This window comes from Lampetra planeri, chromosome 75 (assembly GCF_965212315.1).
Source record: "Lampetra planeri chromosome 75, kcLamPlan1.2.h2, whole genome shotgun sequence".
Taxonomy (NCBI): domain Eukaryota; kingdom Metazoa; phylum Chordata; class Hyperoartia; order Petromyzontiformes; family Petromyzontidae; genus Lampetra; species Lampetra planeri.
This window is the reverse complement of record NC_136180.1, coordinates 1,184,471-1,200,461: the sequence shown is the minus strand read 5'-3', so window position 1 is coordinate 1,200,461 and position 15,991 is coordinate 1,184,471. Positions and strand designations below refer to the sequence as shown.

Below are 15,991 nucleotides of genomic sequence, written 5' to 3'. Positions count from 1 at the left end.
TGAGGGAAGGAGGTTCTCACCCAAGATTTGACGGCCCCGTCCGTCGTCCCTTTGATGCGGTGAAGTTGTCCTGTCCCTTTATCAAAAAAACACCCCCAAATCATAATGTTTCCACCTCCATGTTTGACGGTGGGGATGGTGTTCTTGGGGTCATAAGCAGCATTCCTCCTCCTCCAAAAACGGCGAGTTGAGTTGATGCCAAAGAGCTCCTTTTTGGTCTCATCTGACCACAACACTTTCACCCAGTTGTCCTCTGAATCATTTATATGTTCATTGGCAAACTTCAGACGGGCATGTATATGTGCTTTCTTGAGCAGGGGCACCTTGCGGACGCTGCAGGATTTCAGTCCTTCACGGCGTAGTGTGTTACCAACTGTTTTCTTGGTGACTATGGTCCCAGCTGCCTTTAGACCATTGACAAGATCCTCCCGTGTAGTTCTGGGTTGATTCCTCACCGTTCTCATGATCATTGCAACTCCACGAGGTGAGATCTTGCATGGAGCCCCAGGCCGAGAGAGATTGACAGTTCTTTTGTGTTTCTTCCATTTGCGAGTAATCGCACAAACTGTTGTCACCTTCTCACCAAGCTGCTTGGCGATGGTCTTGTATCCAATTCCAGCCTTGTGTAGGTCTACAATCTTGTCCTTGACATCCTTGGCGAGCGCTTTGGTCTTGGCCATGGTTGAGAGTTTGGAATCTGATTGATTGCTTCTGTGAACAGGTGTCTTTTATACAGGTAACAAGCTGAGATTAGGAGCACTCCCTTTAAGAGTGTGCTCCTAATCTCAGCTCGTTACCTGTCTAAAAGACACCTGGGAGCCAGAAATCTTTCTGATTTGAGAGGGGGTCAAATACTTATTTCCCTCATTAAAATGCAAATCAATTTATAACATTTTGGACATGCGTTTTTCTGGATTTTGTTGTTGTTATTCTGTCTCTCACTGTTCAAATAAACCTACCATTAAAATTATAGACTGATAATGTCTTTGTCAGTGGGCAAACGTACAAAATCAGCAGGGGATCAAATACGTTTTCCCTCACTGTATCTCTGAGTCGCAATACATGTCTATGAGTCTATGTATCCCTTTCTTCTTCTTTTGTATCGCATTTTTGGGGACAGCAACAGATTACAAATTGATTTCGAGATTTGATGTTGATTCGACTTCTTCAGGAGTAGCCGCATGGATTTGTTTCAGATCACCGTTAAATGATCTGATATGTTGCACGGTCTGAGATCTTGCACCACAGTCCCAAACTGGACTCTTGTTAATTTTCTATTTGTGAAGAAAGTGTCCACATTTTCCATGGAGTGTCCGGATCTGATTCAAGGAGAACCAGATCTTCTTCGGTAGATGAGATCCTGTTTGGAGGATTGCAGGGCCGCTGATGATGGATTTCTTCAAGATTTTGGTGTTTGCCCAAGTTTCTGCTCATCGTGCTTGGGTGGTCTTGTCATCATCATGTATGTTCTTTGCATATTACAAGAAAGGTTTTCTTGATTTGAGCCTGTGTGGTGGGGGCATGGATATGTCTTTGTTTATTGGGAGGTTTGGATTTATGATGGCCTTGCAATACTCCCTCACAGATGCAGCATTGCGACAGAGCTGCGGAGGATCAATATTTGCGAGGACCGAAAGCCACGGCAACGGTGTGCTCTTTCGCATCCCTGAGATGATCCTCATGGATGCATTTACCTTTGTGTCCACCAGCTTTGTGTGCATGCTTTTGTTCCAGGCTGGGGCACAATATCCTGCCGCAGAGAAGACTAGTGCTGTGGTGGCCGTCAGGAGCGTTGTTGCCTTTGCTCTCCGTGTTGTTCCGGCCAGTTTATGCACGAGATTAACTCGCGATTTTATTGTTACAGCAGCATTCTGCAGGTTTTGTGGAAGGTGAGGCTGCTGGCAATAGTTACACCAAGGTATTTGATGTACTTGTCGTGCTGGACCTCTTCGCCACAGAAAGTGACGGCCAGTTTCTGGTCGGCGCTTGCATTGTTCAGATGGAATAATGTTACAACAGTGTTCCTTAGGTTTGGGCGGAGCCTCCAGTACTTGAAGTACGTTTCGAGTTCCTTGAGGTCTTCGCACAGGTCACTTTTGACCTCAATTTTGAGTCATTCCTTGGACGGCAAGTGCTAGGTCATCGGCGTAGCCAAATTTTCGGCCGATGGTGACAGGGAGGTCACTTATATCTATGTATGTTAAAAGTGCCACAGCAAGCACTGATCCTTGTGGGAGCCCATTACTGAGAAAGCGGGCTCTGCTGACAGTGTTCTCTAGGTGGACATAGTATGGCCGGTTGGACAGTAGCGATGATAGAAGTCTGAGGGTCTGCTGGCATCTGATGACTTCGACAGCTTTAGCATGAGGCCTTCCCACCATACTGTGTCATAGGCCAGTGATAGGTCTATGAAAGCGGCTCCTGTGATGTTTTTGCACTGATAGGCAGCTTCGATGTGTGTGGTGAGTGCCAACACTTGATAGCAAATGCTGTGGCCAGGACGGAAGCCAGCCTGTTCAGTTGGTATAGTTTCCTCGAAGATCGGTGACATACAGGTCAGTAGCATCCTCTATAGGAGTCTGTACACTGTAAAAAGCAGGGATATGGGGAAGAACTTATTTGGGTTTGCGGTTCATTTTCGGTATGGCAATGACTTTCGTTTGTCGCCATTTTGGGGAATTTGCCTAAGGAAATTGTCTGAAAACAATCTGGCCAGCCAGTGGCATCCTTTTTGGCCAAGGTGTTTAAGGAACTTGGGATAAATCCCATTTAATCTCGTGGCCTTTCTTAATCTGGTGGCTTTCATGGCATCAATGACCTCTTCTTCGTTGAGGGGAGATAACAAGGCTGTTGTTGGTGCACATTCTGCTATTAATTGATGGAGTTTTCATTTCGCTCGCTGTCTTTGCCGATCTGTAGAGATTTTTCCATTCAATAGCATCTGTGTAGCGATGGCATTGATGGGCACATTAGTGGTCTTGTTTCTCGGTGGTGGTGCCGCTCCTTGGTGTCTCAGGAGGCACCAGGCTTTATATGTTTGAGTGTGTGAAATTTATTGACTCCATCGCTTCTGTCCATCTTTGGCTCCTGGATTAATTTAGGGAGTCCAGGAGAGCTTTTCCACACTCTGGGTTTCTTGACTCTGTATTTCTGGAGCAGGGACTTGCTTTGTCCTTTCCAGCATGGAGTGTATTCTGCCCAGTAACTACATGGAATTTATGAGTGGGCTGCTTGAGCACAATCTTGGTGAAACGTTCATAGTTTTCTGACTTTGGTGGATTATGAGAGATAGTGCACACGATGTCTTCAATAAAAGGTTCCCAGTTGCCCTTTCTTAAGTTGCATCGTGGCACAGGGGTGGACGTGATCATCAGAATTTTGACCCCGATATGCACCAAGCCTGGCCTGTGCTAACTGTTCGGGAATTGTCTAGAACCATTCTGGAAGCACACAGCGGTTCACCCGAATAGGAACACGACACAAAGCACGGGTAAGGGTTTGAATCCATCTTACATCATGCGGAATGGAAGGTGCCTTGATCTTTAGCATCAAACAGAATGAACAGATAACTAGTTGCTGCCTAGTCGATGACCCATTCTCCACAGGTTTCATTGGTTGAATACACCAGGCCATGTGATGGCTGTTGAAGTCACCTGCGAAAACCGCGGGATGGGTCGCAGCAGGCAGCATATTTGGGCTCCATGTGGTTCTTGGAGGTTTATACATTTATCACAGATACATAATTGATTTTGACGATGATGATGGCTGTCGGTATGTTGTTTTCTGCGTTCGTTGTGGTGAGGTCCTTGAAATGGAATTTCACGTGACGTTGGTAGTCCCTGCTTGGGATGGTGGTAGCTGGAAGCTAACAGAAATCCAGGAATTTAAATTTTTGAGGCTCTCGTCGTCAGCTGTGCATGAGTTTCTTGGATCAAGAGTGCGTCGAGCCATCTGGATTGCGAGGAAACGTCCCAGCAAGTCAGACTTCGGCCTTGATAGATACTTCTATATTTAGATAGCATAAACGTAGTGACGGCCCTATTCTGCGGTAAGTTTGGCCATGAAAAGGATCTTTGGTGTTGTAATCCTGATCAGGAGGGCCATTTTGACATTCAATCGCCGGGATGATAACTTTGTGACAAGCACGTTACAGTGCAGACCATGGGTAGATTGCCATCTTCTCCACCTATGTATCTCTTTTAGTCTCTATGTATCTTTTAGTCTCTGTATCTCTATTAATTTCCTAGGTATCCCTAATGAGTCTCTATGTATTTCTTTATATATGTATCTCATCTCTATGAGTCTGTTTAACACGTAGGCTTTTGCGACCAATATTCTCCATAATTCTAGATTTGAAGCTTTCGTGACTGCAATGATTCATATTCTTAGGTTTTTTCGGTAAAGTCACGTAGGTAAAAAACATTAAAAAGTAAAATAAATAAAAAATCACGACGTTTCGGAGGCAACACAAGCTTCCGTCTTCAGGTGGAACCGTCACAGCCACGACAGCTGTATCAAGTAAATGAGAGATTTCAGAAGCCACCACTCCGTTTATATAATGGTTGGAGGAGGTGGTGGAGCAAAGGCCGCATACTTTTATTAATATGGTAAGGTGAGGCTTAAGACTAAGAATAGACTGCATAACAAAAGCTGAGCCTTTGTTATGGAGAGGTGCGGTTTGTGACTCAACCTGTAACAGGGAGACCACCACTAGACATGGTAAAACTGTGATGGTTGTCTGTCAAATAAGATTGGCAAATAAGTGTAGTTAAATCTTTTTTGCATGGTTAATCACATCTTTCCAATGATTACTCAGTTTGTAACCGTCATCACGGTTGAAACTATGTCTGTGTTTGTATATTTGTATGGCTTCGTGTACAAACCTTTGATGGTAGCCAGGAGGTTTGCAGAGAACCTTGGCCTCGGAAAATACAATTTCATGAGAGCCCACCGAGTTGTAGCAATGATCGGCAACGGCCGAAGAATCAGTTCTGCCGTGTTTCAGATCTGACTTGTGCTCGCGGACACGTTCAGAAACATGACGTTTCGTTTCTCCAATGTAGCAATCACCACATATGCAACTCAATTTGTAGACTCCAGGATACTGTAAGTAAGGAACGACATCCTTCACAGATGGAATAAAATCACGGATTTTATGCACTGTACTGAATCGGACTTGGATCTTATGTTTGTTTAGAATTTTGGAGATCTTTTTGGTCACGCCTGCTATGTATGGCAACGTGATAGTTTTGGTCGGAGTTTCATGTGGCTGTTTCTGTATGGTGGGAGAAACAGCTTGGCGGATAGTGCGATCAGAGTATCCGTTCATCCTGAGGGCCCGATGTAAATGTCTTAATTCACCGGCCAGGTGGTGTTGGTCAGAAATGCCATGGGCTCTGTGGTATAACGTTTTGATGAGAGAATTCTTTTGAGATGGGTGGTGGTGGGAATCCGGTTTCAAGTAGGAATCTGTGTGGGTGGCTTTCCTGTAGACAGAATGTCCCAAGGATCCGTCAGGCCTCCTCTCAAACAGAATATCCAAGAATGGTAGTTTACCGTCTTTCTCCACTTCCATGGTGAATCTGATGGATGGGTGTCTAGAATTGATGTGGTCCAAGAAGTGGTTCAATGCTGGGAGGCCATGTGGCCAGATGACGAAAGTGTCGTCCACATACCTCTTCCACAAGGAAGGACGCAGGGTGGATGTCTGGATGGCGTCTGATTCAAACTTTTCCATGAACATGTTGGCTATAACTGGTGACAAGGGGGAGCCCATAGGGGTACCCTCATTCTGTTTGTAGAAGGTGCCATTCCAGGTAAAATAAGTGTTGGTGAGGCAATGCCTAACCAGCGCAGGTACATCAGAATTCAATCCATGTTAGACTAAGTCCTCAATTATTGTTAGGGTGTCCGGTACTGGGACTTTGGTGAACAAAGATACTACATTAAAGCTGACGAGGATGTCATCAGGAGATAGTACCATGTCCTTAACCATAAAGACTAATTGGGTTGAGTTGAGTACTGCCGAAGAGGTCTTGCCTGTGAAGGGGAGCAGAGTATCTGATAGAAAACGGGCTAGTTTGTACGTAGGAGAGTTTATCGTCGACACGATGAGTCGTAGCGGGGTGCCTTCTTTATGGATTTTGGGAAGACCATAGAGTCTGGGAGGTCTAGCCGCCGATGGTTTTAGAGAGGGACGTTTGCTTGGTTCGATTAGGGAAGTCGAACTCGTGATGATACTGTTGGTTTTTGTCGTTAGGTTTTTAGTGGGATCCAAAATTAAAAACGATTAACCATGCAAAAAAGATTTAACTACACTTATTTGCCAATCTTATTTGACAGACAACCATCACAGTTTTACCATGTCTAGTGGTGGTCTCCCTGTTACAGGTTGAGTCACAACCCGCACCTCTCCATAACAAAGGCTCAGCCTTTGTTATGCAGTCTATTCTTAGTCTTAAGCCTCACCTTACCATATTAATAAAAGTATGCGGCCCTTGCTCCACCACCTCCTCCAACCATTATATAAACGGAGTGGTGGCTTCTGCAATCTCTCATTTACTTGATACAGCTGTCGTGGCTGTGACGGTACCACCTGAAGACGGAAGCTTGTGTTGCCTCCGAAACGTCGTGATTTTTATTTTATTTTACTTTTTAATGTTTTTTACCTACGTGACTTTACCGAAAAAACCTAAGAATATTCTCCATAATACAGGTTTTTTGGGTTAGATCACGTAAATCTATAAATGTGGCATTACACCCGACACCACCTGACACAGCCAATTTAGTAAGGTTTGTCACGTAGACAGAACATGCCATTTCTTTACTAGTACAGCACACAACATTTACAAGCTGAGTACTCAGATTGTAAATGTTGTGGTTTTGCTCTCCAACACCGGTGTGCTGTATTAGTAACACATTGGCATGTTCTTTTTAGTTGACAAAACATACTAATTGGCTGTGTCGGGTGGTGACGGGTTTAACGACATATTTATGCATTTACTCTATGAGTCTCTATGTATCTCTAAACATCTCTATGTATCCCTGTGAGTTTCTGTGTATTTCTATGAGTATCGAAATATCTTGATCTATACGAGTCTATACGTATATCTCCATATCTCTATGAGTATCTACAGTATGTATAAATGTGGCTCTGAATCTCTATGTATCTCTATGAGTCTGTTAGTTTATTAAGTTTGCTGAGCCAGTTGGCCAGGATTTGGCAAACCTATCCCACTTTTCATCCAGAAAACTGAAGAGCCGCACATACTGAGTGTTACCTTACATTAAAACTGACAATATTTCCGAATCAGAGTTAAAATTAAACAACATTATTTCCTAAGATATGTTAATTCAAAATGGTTATTTTCTCTCTTTCTGTATGACGCTCTGAAGCCCGATTTTGGGTCTGCTGCGCCTTATAAACACGTACATTGTAATAATAAAGAGTGATCAAGGTAAAGTAAGAAAACGGTTGCACCAAAGAAGAGAGACAACCAACTGATGCAGGCATTGATGGGAAGGAAACTGGCACTATTTGGACACAATATACATATTTAAAGTGTGGTGTTGTTGTTTGAGGAAAAATTAAAGGAACCGGAAAGAGTGAACGACCAAAACAGAGAATGGATTGACGACGACGTTATAAGAGATTGGTGCTAGAAAGATATGGCACTGCTTGAGTCATATTGGCACTACAAGACAGAGAAAAGTAGAAACTAATGACAATGTGCAGTGGACACCTACTATGGGGGCTATCAGCCCATGGATCATGATGATGATAAATAATTACAAAAGGCATCAATCAAGCTTCAGAGATAGTCATGTGACATTGTTCATGATTGTATAACACTTAAATTTACAGAGCAGGCATGCTGCTACCACATCTTAAGACGCTGCTGTGCAGAAACAGAGCGAGTACGCAACCCACAAGCTGCTGTATACCATAACCAAAGGTTTTATGGGTTAGATCGCATAAATATAAACGTGTCATTAAACCTGCCACCACCCGACACAGCCAATTAGTAAGGTTTGTCACGTAAACAAAACGTGCCAATTCGTTACTAGTTCAACACACCGGTGTGTTGGACATTAAACCCAAAACATTTACAACATACCATGCATGTATGTATGTTGAACCTCTTTCACACCGTGCATAGCCAACCTTGATAATGGGAAGTGACGGGGGAAGGACAACAAACTAAACTAAAAAAAGGTCCCGGTCTCTGGAGTTGTCACCTGGTTAAACAAAATATACAGTAAATGTGAAATTGTCGTTTGTCTCGCGAGTCCCTACTCACGTTTCGTGAGAGTACAATAATAAATGCAACTATTTTACATTTTACCAGATAAGGCCCACTGAGATAAAAAGCTGTTTTTCAGAAGTGACCTGTCTATAACAAATGAATGCTCGACCAACTGGCTTATCATCACGTGGAAATTCATAGCAGAAGTTAAATACTCTTAAGCGCGTGATTGTTGATTCTAAACATGGAGGGGGAAAAATGGAGGACCTCGAGAAAAATCCATGCAACCACCAAGGGGAGAGAGACGGAGGCTCCAAATATACAGAAGCAGCCGTTGTCAGGGTCTGGGATTGAACACACGACCTGTGCATACGAGGCGAGGTAGTTAACATCTCAGCACCGCGGTACCCCAGTGTTTCTTGTTATAAATGCGGAGGGAAGAATTGGACAACCCTGAGAATAATCCACAAGACCACAGGGAGAATGAACACGCACACTGTAAATGGATAGCAGGCAGCAGGGTCGGGATCGAACCCACGACCTCCTGTGCAACAGCCGAAGTAGTTAACATCTTGCCACCATGGCACACAAATGTGGACAAGTCAGCTATGAGTGACCTGGCTGCTATTCACGGTCGCTCAGACGGTTTGTGCCAATAGGTTCTCGAGTCTCGGCACGGAGGGGGAACGGCTGCGGAAGGAGCTCAACCCGAGCTTGGCACTAGCGAGGCTCCTGAATCTGGACCTCTGTGCTCAGCACGGCAAGCCACTCGCCATGTTCTGCCAGGAGCACGGGACGTCCGTGTGCGCCAACTGTGTCACGAGCGGTGCGCACCGGGGCCACGAGCTCACGTCAGCAGAGGAGGCCGATCGGCAGGCAAAGGTGAGGTGATATGAGCGCGGTGACCGCGTGGTGGGGGTGATGGAGGTGATGGTGGCAATGGTGGTGGTGTTGATGATGGTGGCAATGGTGATGGAGGCTCTAAGAAAAGCTGTCTCGGGTGTGGACCAATGAACTTCAAGGACAGTGCATATCTAGATTTGAAGCTTTCGTGACTGCAATGATTCATATTCTTAGGCTTTTTCGGTAAAGTCACGTAGGTAAAAACATTAAAAAGTAAAATAAAATAAAAATCACGACGTTTCGGAGGCAACACAATCTTCCGTCTTCAGGTGGTACCGTCACAGCCACGACAGCTGTATCAAGTAAATGAGAGATTCCAGGAGCTACCACTCCGTTTATATAATGGTTGGAGAAGGTGGTGGGGCAAGGGCCGCATACTTTTTATTAATATGGAAAGGTGAGGCATAAGACTAAGAATAGACTGCATAACAAAGGCTGAGCCTTTGTTATGGAGAGGTTCCGTTTGTGACTCAACCTGTGACAGGGAGACCACCACTAAACATGATAAAACTGTAATGGTTGTCTGTCAAATAAGATTGGCAAATAAGTGTAGTTAAATCTTTTTTGCATGGTTAATCACATCTTTCCAATGTTTACTCAGTTTGTAACCGTCATCATGGTTGACATTATGTCTGTGTTTGTATATTTGTATGGCTTCGTGTACAAACCTTTGATGGTAGCCAGGAGGTTTGCAGAGAACCTTGGTCTCGGGAAATACAATTTCATGAGAGCCCACCGAGTTGTAGCACGCCTGCTATGTATGCTATGTATAGCAGGCGTGACCAAAAAGATCTCCAAAATTCTAAACAAACATAAGATCCAAGTCCGATTCAGTACAGTGCATAAAATCCGTGATTTGATTCCATCTGTGAAGGATGTCGTTCCTGACTTACAGTATCCTGGAGTCTACAAATTGAGTTGCATTTGTGGTGATTGCTACATTGGAGAAACGAAACGTCATGTTTGTGATCGTGTCCGCGAGCACAAGTCAGATCTGAAACACGGCAGAACTGATTCTTCGGCCGTTGCCGATCATTGCTACAACTCGGTGGGCTCTCATGAAATTGTATTTTCCGAGACCAAGGTTCTCTGCAAACCTCCTGGTTACCATCAAAGGTTTGTACACGAAGCCATACAAATATACAAACACAGACATAATTTCAACCGTGATGACGGTTACAAACTGAGTAATCATTGGAAAGATGTGATTAACCATGCAAAAAAGATTTAACTACACTTATTTGCCAATCTTATTTGACAGAAAACCATTACAGTTTTACCATGTTTAGTGGTGGTCTCCCTGTCACAGGTTGAGTCACAAACCGCACCTCTCCATAACAAAGGCTCAGGCTCAGCCTTTGTTATGCAGTCTATTCTTAGTCTTAAGCCACACCTTACCATATTAATAAAAAGTATGCGGCCCTTGCCCTACCACATTCTCCAACCATTATATAAACGGAGTGGTAGCTCCTGAAATCTCTCATTTACTTGATACAGCTGTCGTGGCTGTGACGGTACCACCTGAAGACGGAAGCTTGTGTTGCCTCCGAAACGTCGTGATTTTTATTTTATCTTCTTAGGTTTTTTCGGTAAAGTCACGTAGGTAAAACATCAAAATGAATGAAAATAAAATAAAATAAAATAAAAAATCACGACGTTTCGGAGGCAACACAAGTCTCCGTCATCAGGTGGGACCGTCACAGCCAGATTAGCAGCTAATCTGGCTGTGACGGTCCCACCTGATGGCTGTGACGGTCCCACCTGATGACGGAGACTTGTGTTGCCTCCGAAACGTCGTGATTTTTTATTTTATTTTATTTTATTTTCATTCATTTTGATGTTTTACCTACGTGACTTTACCGAAAAAACCTAAGAAGATGATTCCTTGCAGTCACGAAAGCTTCAAATCTAGAATTTTTATTTTATTTTACTTTTTAATGTTTTTACCTACGTGACTTTACCGAAAAAGCCTAAGAATACAATGCATATCATTATCAGAGTTGTTTATTTTTGTTTGCATTTTGACTGCTTGTGTTGTGGTTATTGCAAACATGATGCCTTGTATAAAGGTGTCAGTTTTTGTACCAGTTTAAAGGGTAAAAACCTACTACTATATTTTGCCACTGGTAAAGGAGGTCTCATAGTGTAAATGCTTACCCCGAGCTCTCAATGTTCTGAAAGTGCGCTGTTTTTGAGTTGTACACCTTTTTGCGTCATTTGGTCCAACACCAATGGAGACTAGGCTCTAAGAAAAGCTGTCTTGGGTGTGGACCAATCAACTTCAAGGACAGTGCATATCATCATTATCAGAGTTGTTTTTTTTTGTTTGCATTTTGGCTGCTTGTGTTGTGGTTATTGCAAACATGATGCCTTGTATAAAGATGTCAGTTTTTGTACCAGTTTAAAGGATAAAAACCTACTACTAGATGGAGGTGAGATTGATGATAGTGGCGGTAGTGATGGTGTTGATGATAGTGATGGTCGTGATTGATGGTGGTGGTAGCGATGATGGTGGTGGTGATGTTGGTGACGGAAGGTTATGCTATGGTGAGCAGTGCCATGTGTAGAGGGCGAATTTAAATTTGCCATTCCCCTCATGGCGTTTTGTAGCCACCACAGTGTCCAACTTAGGCTCTGGACAGGGGCGAGGGGCTGGTAACCCCTTCACCTTCAATTACCACTAAACCACGAACAAAATATACAGCTAAGCTTGTGCCAGAGGCCCCAGGGGGCCAGTCATCTATGATGTCTCCTGGCCAAACTGCATTTGGCGGAGCCAGGAGATTGAATCCTTACCCTTGGGGTTCCTCCAGAAACAGCAACAAGCCACTGCAGCTGGCCACGTGGAATGTTCGAATGCTCACTGCGGAGGAGAGGCTGCCACTCTTCTGTCGGAAGTTCGACCGGTACTGCCTGTATCTCTGTGGTATTCAGAAGGTCCGGTGGACCGGCTCTGGCTCCTGCCACCATGAGGGGTAGACAGCCCTCTACTCGGGGCAGGATACTGCCAAACAACAGGGAGTGGCTCTACTTTTGAATAAAAGGATGAAGGGGGCGTGGGAGCATGGCAGTGAGGTTTGTGAAGCTGTAAGCCCCAGGCTACTTTGGGCTCGCCTTCCAATCAACCAGACGCGAGGAGTGGTGGTCATAGTTACTTATGCCCCCACTGAAGATGAATATCAGTGGAAGGATACAGGCAAAGCCGATGAGTCAGATGCCTTCTGTGACCTCCTGTCACAGGTGATAGCTAAAGTGGCCTCTTGGGATAGAGTCATTGTGTTGGGTGACTTTAATGCCCGAGTTGCAGCCCATGAGTTTGTAATTTCCAACACACTGTTCTAGCATTGGCACATCCACACAACATCATGTATGCACGCCAGGTCAAAGCAAGAACAGCTGGTGGACTATATAGTGACCTTGGTACCAGAACCACTGTGAAGCCTTCGATGGCTTTACCGGAGGAATTTCCATCTGGTACAGATACAATGGGAGGCTGATCGATGCCCGGGTGCGGTCAAGGGATGGTTGCCTATTGGTCAACCACGTTATGTATGCCGTTGATCTGGTGATTGCTGCTCACTCAGAGGAGGAGTTGGAGGCGCTGCTGCTGAACCTGGAGCATGCCACGAAGAGGTGGGGCCTTACCATCAGCCCCACCAAAACTAAGGATCTGGCTGGTTATTTTGTACAATAAGACACTCTACCCCCACAAGTCCCAATTGGTTATGGAGCAGTTGTGGAGAGAATGGAGAGCTTCCCATACTTGGGCAGTGTGCTCATGACTGGCTCCGGTTTGATAGAAGAGGTCTCCGAATCAGTCGAGTGGCATTAACTTTTCATCGGCTGTGTAATGCTGTGTGGAAGCTCCCTGGTCTGTCGCTCCACATGAAGCTTGGGGTCTTCGCAGTTACTGCCATGCCCTCCCTTCTCTATGCTTGCGAAATTTGGACCCCCCTAATGAAACATCTTTGCCGGTTATGAACATTTTGGCTGGCCTGCCTACAATCTGTTCTGGGTATAACCAGGCTGTATTGTGTGAGGAGTTCACAATTCCTTGAAAAATCTGGACAAAGTCCCAATGGTGAGCTTCTCTGGCAGGCAAGGTTGCATTGGCTGGGTCATGTAGTCCACATACTCAGCCACCGCATGCCTAAACAGCTTTTGTTCGGCCGGCTAAACACAGGCTAGAGAAGAGATGGAGTGATGTGGTACAAGAGGATCTTGAGCTTAGTGGACATGCCGATGACTTGTACCACTGGTGTCAAGATCGGCCTCTGTGGAGGAGGCTCATGAAGGACACTACTGGGCATTTGGAGGCAGTCGCCCTCCATCAACAACGGAGGACAGAGTAGCGATGCTCACAACAACGAGTGGAATGCCGGGTGGCTAAAACATAGCAAGTTGGCACAGTAGGGGGCACAGGTGGTGCATTGGCCAGTCATCTCAGTCAGTCGACTCATGGCACCTGGGTCTGCCCTGTGACCTCCTGCTGGCAGGTGTTTGACACTTCACGTGGCCTTAACATGCACATAGCCTGGAACAAGCGCCGTGGTGAGGTCACTGCCACTTAGTGGCAAATAGTGGTTGTTGTTGGTGGTGGTGGTGGTGGTAGTTAAATATTGACGTGGTACCCACTGGCACATGCAAAACTAAAACAAAAACTCCACATTGAAAATGGATAAACTTGCCCAAATCGACAGCGATGATTGGAACATGCCTCACAACGTTTCAGGACTGTGGTGCATTTAGTAAACTATAATCTAACATAAAAACTACAATTATTTTTTATTTTATTTTACCAGGAAAGACTCCATAAGTTTATGTAGCTATTTTTCAGAAGCTACCTGGCCATCACAAATCGTAGCTGAAGCAAATTGCATATCATTTGTACATTTATAGTAGCAGCCAAACACTCTAAACATGTCATGTTTATTCTAAATGTGGAGAGAAAACTGGAGGACCTGGATAAAAATCCACACGACCGTGGGAACCGAAAGAGAGACGCGCAAACTGCACATATACAGCAAACGTAAGTGTTGTGATTAAACCCGCAACCTCCTGTATACCAGGCGAGGGAGATAACATCTCCTAGCCACCGTGAGTAGGCTGTGTGAATCCTGGTCTCCTCCCGCTCTACACTGAACTATTCAATGAGGGATTCGTCGATCGCTGATAACGCAAGATCTTCGGGAGAATGCCTTTGGAAATCAGTGGAGGGCTTCCTGTGGGTAAATCATCATCACGATCGAGTAGTAGGTGTCCACTGCACTTTACATCACATGTTGTTTTCACTTTCCTTTCTCTGTCTTGTAGCGCCAATATGGCTCAAGTTAGTGGCAGATCTTAGTGGTGTAGTATATAGTGTAGTGCATAGCACAGTGTATAATAGTGTAGTGTATAGTATAGTATATAGCAGTGTAGCATATAGTCGTGTTGTGTATTTTACGTAGTGTATATTAGTGTAGTGTACAGTCGTGTAGTTTATAATGTAGTGCTGTAGCCTTGCACTCTTTTGGTTTAAAATCGTAAAAAATATATATTTTCTCTTCTTCGGGGCTATCCATCGTATCCGATGATGACTTCCTCATCTGCCTCTATTTGTGGGATTTTGTGTGACTGTAATGTCCAATCCTCGTCCCACAGCGTCTGCTACAGACAGAGCAGGTGAAGTCGCTGATTAGAGGTGTAGGTATGGTTCTGGCTTCATGTCTCAAGACGCTTCCTTTTCCGTAGCTCACTTCAGTCCTCTTCGAGCTTCGACACACCTTGCTGGCAGAGCTGGCGCCAGACGGAGCGTTCTGCAGCAGTGTCCTCCAGCTGGGTATGGTTCAGGCTGCACTTTTTCATGTCCGTCTTCAGATGGTCCTTTGGCATCCTGATGACGGGACCGAGCCTGCGGAGTTGGTGTTGGACGATGGTAGCCTCCATAGTGATGCAGTTTATTTTGCTTCTCAGTATGGAGCACTCGGTCACACCAGGTTATCCCAAGGATACATTGAAGACACCTAATATGGAAGGCCTCAAGCATCCTGATGTGGCGACTGTACAAGGTCCACGTCTCACAGCTGTAGAGGAGTGTTGTGATGACCACCGCCGGGTAAGCAGATGTTTTAGTGTGTGTCGGCTGAGGTCCTTGTTCTGGAATACCCTTTTTCTGAGCCTGCCAAAAGAGGATGACGCCTGCTTTACTCGGTTTTGTATTTTCCTTTCAATGCTACAGTCGCCAGACAGAAAGCTGCCCAGGTACTTAAATGATTCCACTATTGTGAGTGGTTTCTCAAAGACAGTGGTGGTGTTCATAATCAACGATTTTTGGGTTTAGATCACGTTATTTATAAATGTGTCGTAACCCTCCACCACCCGACACGGCCAATCAGTAAAAAAGTGTCACGTTGACAAAAGACAAATTGTTCACTGCTTTAGCCCACCGGTGTGTTGAAGCGTGAAACCACAACATTTACAATTTGAGTTCGACATTTCGCTGGTAATTGCATCCAGCATCATCGGGCAATTCGCCAGAATGGTGAGGCCCTGCTGTGTCTCCCGTTCTTATATAGGGCAGCAGCAGCAGCGTGACGTCATCATTAACTCATTAATTCATCAGGTGCAAAGATTTGAGGGGGAGTTACTGTAATTATATACTAGAGTAGTAATCAGGCTATTGTTGCGATGCGAGTTGTAGATTAGTAATCATTTGGAATGTGTTTTACTGTGATTATGCTACATTAGTAATTAGTTAGTGTTTGTTTCCCTTATAATGAATTGTAATGTATCTTATTTAATAATACGCTTCCAGGCCGCACTAAGCTTGTAGCTGTCTGAGCGATTAAAGTTATTTCTGT

At 44.7% G+C, this 15,991-nt stretch overlaps 1 protein-coding gene across 3 annotated transcripts in view; it reads left to right on the top strand.

Moving 5' to 3' along the window:
• The window catches only part of LOC144737938 (tripartite motif-containing protein 14-like), a 42,706-nt gene that overhangs the window by 6,807 nt on the left and 19,908 nt on the right, over positions 1-15,991 (top strand). For 2 of the 3 annotated variants that reach the window (XM_078620839.1, XM_078620838.1), the window contains exon 3: positions 8,906-9,128. In XM_078620839.1, the coding sequence (XP_078476965.1) occupies positions 8,906-9,128 (223 nt within the window). Of the gene's footprint in view, positions 1-8,905; positions 9,129-12,885; positions 15,247-15,991 lie in introns of those variants that run through there. The other variant, XM_078620840.1, reaches the window with a different exon arrangement.